The following is a 1,092-nucleotide window of genomic DNA, read 5'->3' on the forward strand; positions in this document are numbered from 1 at the left end:
CCGAGGGGGGGGGGACAGGTGTCTAAGGGGGACAGGTGCCTGAGGGGTTGAAGGGGGACAGGTCTCTTTAGGGGACAGATGTTAGAGTCACTGTGGTCTGTGGGGGCATCCAGCTGATTGGACTGAACAGACAGATGTGGACAGATGTCCCGACCCCACTGGGGACGCTGAAAGACACATTTTTGTGTTTTTGTGTGTTTCCCAGGCTGTGTCCTCAATGAAGACAACTTCTCAATGAGATGTCCAGAACACAAGGTAAACAGCTGCTGCCGAACATCCGGGAACCTCCACAGATGTGGTCCAAGGAGAGTCCAGCAGCTTGTCCTGCTGGGAGACATCTGTCCCAACGTCCTTCCTGATGTTTGTTCTTTGAATCCACCAGAATAAAAGCTTCAGCTGTCCAAGCAGACGAGACAAGAGATGACAGCAGAGACAGCCGGGAGCCTCAGAGGTTTGTCCTCCTCCTCACAGGTCCTCCCTCTGGCTTGTTGTTGTTTATTTGTCCTCTTCTGTTGTTGTTTTCACTTTGCTCCTGCAGTTCCTGCTCTGTCCATCAGGGGGCAGCAGCTTCCTGCAGGAGATAGATGTTGATCTGTTCACCTCTGAGTGTGTCTTCCTGTTGTTGTTGTTTACTGAGTGTAATAATAATAAATCCAATTTATACCGCACTTTTCATTAACAAAAATCTCAAAGTGCTACACAGTGCAAATTAAAATCAAAGATAAAAAATCAGAGATAAAAACAACATCATAAAAAACATGTAGAAGCAGAATAGGCTTGCTTAAATAAAAAAGTCTTCAAGCCTCTTTTAAAATCAATCAATGGTTGGGGAGCTCTCAAATAATCTGGGAGAGAGTTCCAGAGCCGGGGGGCAGCGACAGCGAAAGCCCGATCTCCCATGGACCTCAATCTGGAGCGAGGAAGGTGAAGGAAGTTACAGTCTTGTGATCGTAGAGATCTGGTGGATGAATGAGGAATGAGAAGGTCCTTCAAATAATCTGGTGAGGTCCCATTTAAACACTGATGGGTGATGAGCGCGATTTTGTACTGAATCCTGCAGTTGATAGGAAGCCAGTGAAGATCATGCAGGAG

General features: G+C 47.1%; 1 protein-coding gene across 5 annotated transcripts in view; it reads left to right on the top strand.

Annotated features, from left to right (window-relative positions):
- The window catches only part of LOC108251647 (transcription factor 20-like), an 11,249-nt gene that overhangs the window by 6,953 nt on the left and 3,204 nt on the right, over nt 1-1,092 (top strand). For 3 of the 5 annotated variants that reach the window (XR_001809368.3, XR_005233874.1, XR_001809367.2), the window contains one exon: nt 206-452. Coding sequence is in view for 2 of the 5 variants with exons in the window: in XM_037978829.1 (XP_037834757.1) it covers nt 206-387 (182 nt within the window). In the remaining 3 variants the exon portion in view is untranslated. Of the gene's footprint in view, nt 1-205; nt 709-1,092 lie in introns of those variants that run through there. The other 2 variants (XM_017442014.2, XM_037978829.1) reach the window with 2 other exon arrangements.

The sequence above is a fragment of the Kryptolebias marmoratus genome, linkage group LG12 (genome assembly GCF_001649575.2).
Source record: "Kryptolebias marmoratus isolate JLee-2015 linkage group LG12, ASM164957v2, whole genome shotgun sequence".
NCBI lineage: Eukaryota > Metazoa > Chordata > Actinopteri > Cyprinodontiformes > Rivulidae > Kryptolebias > Kryptolebias marmoratus.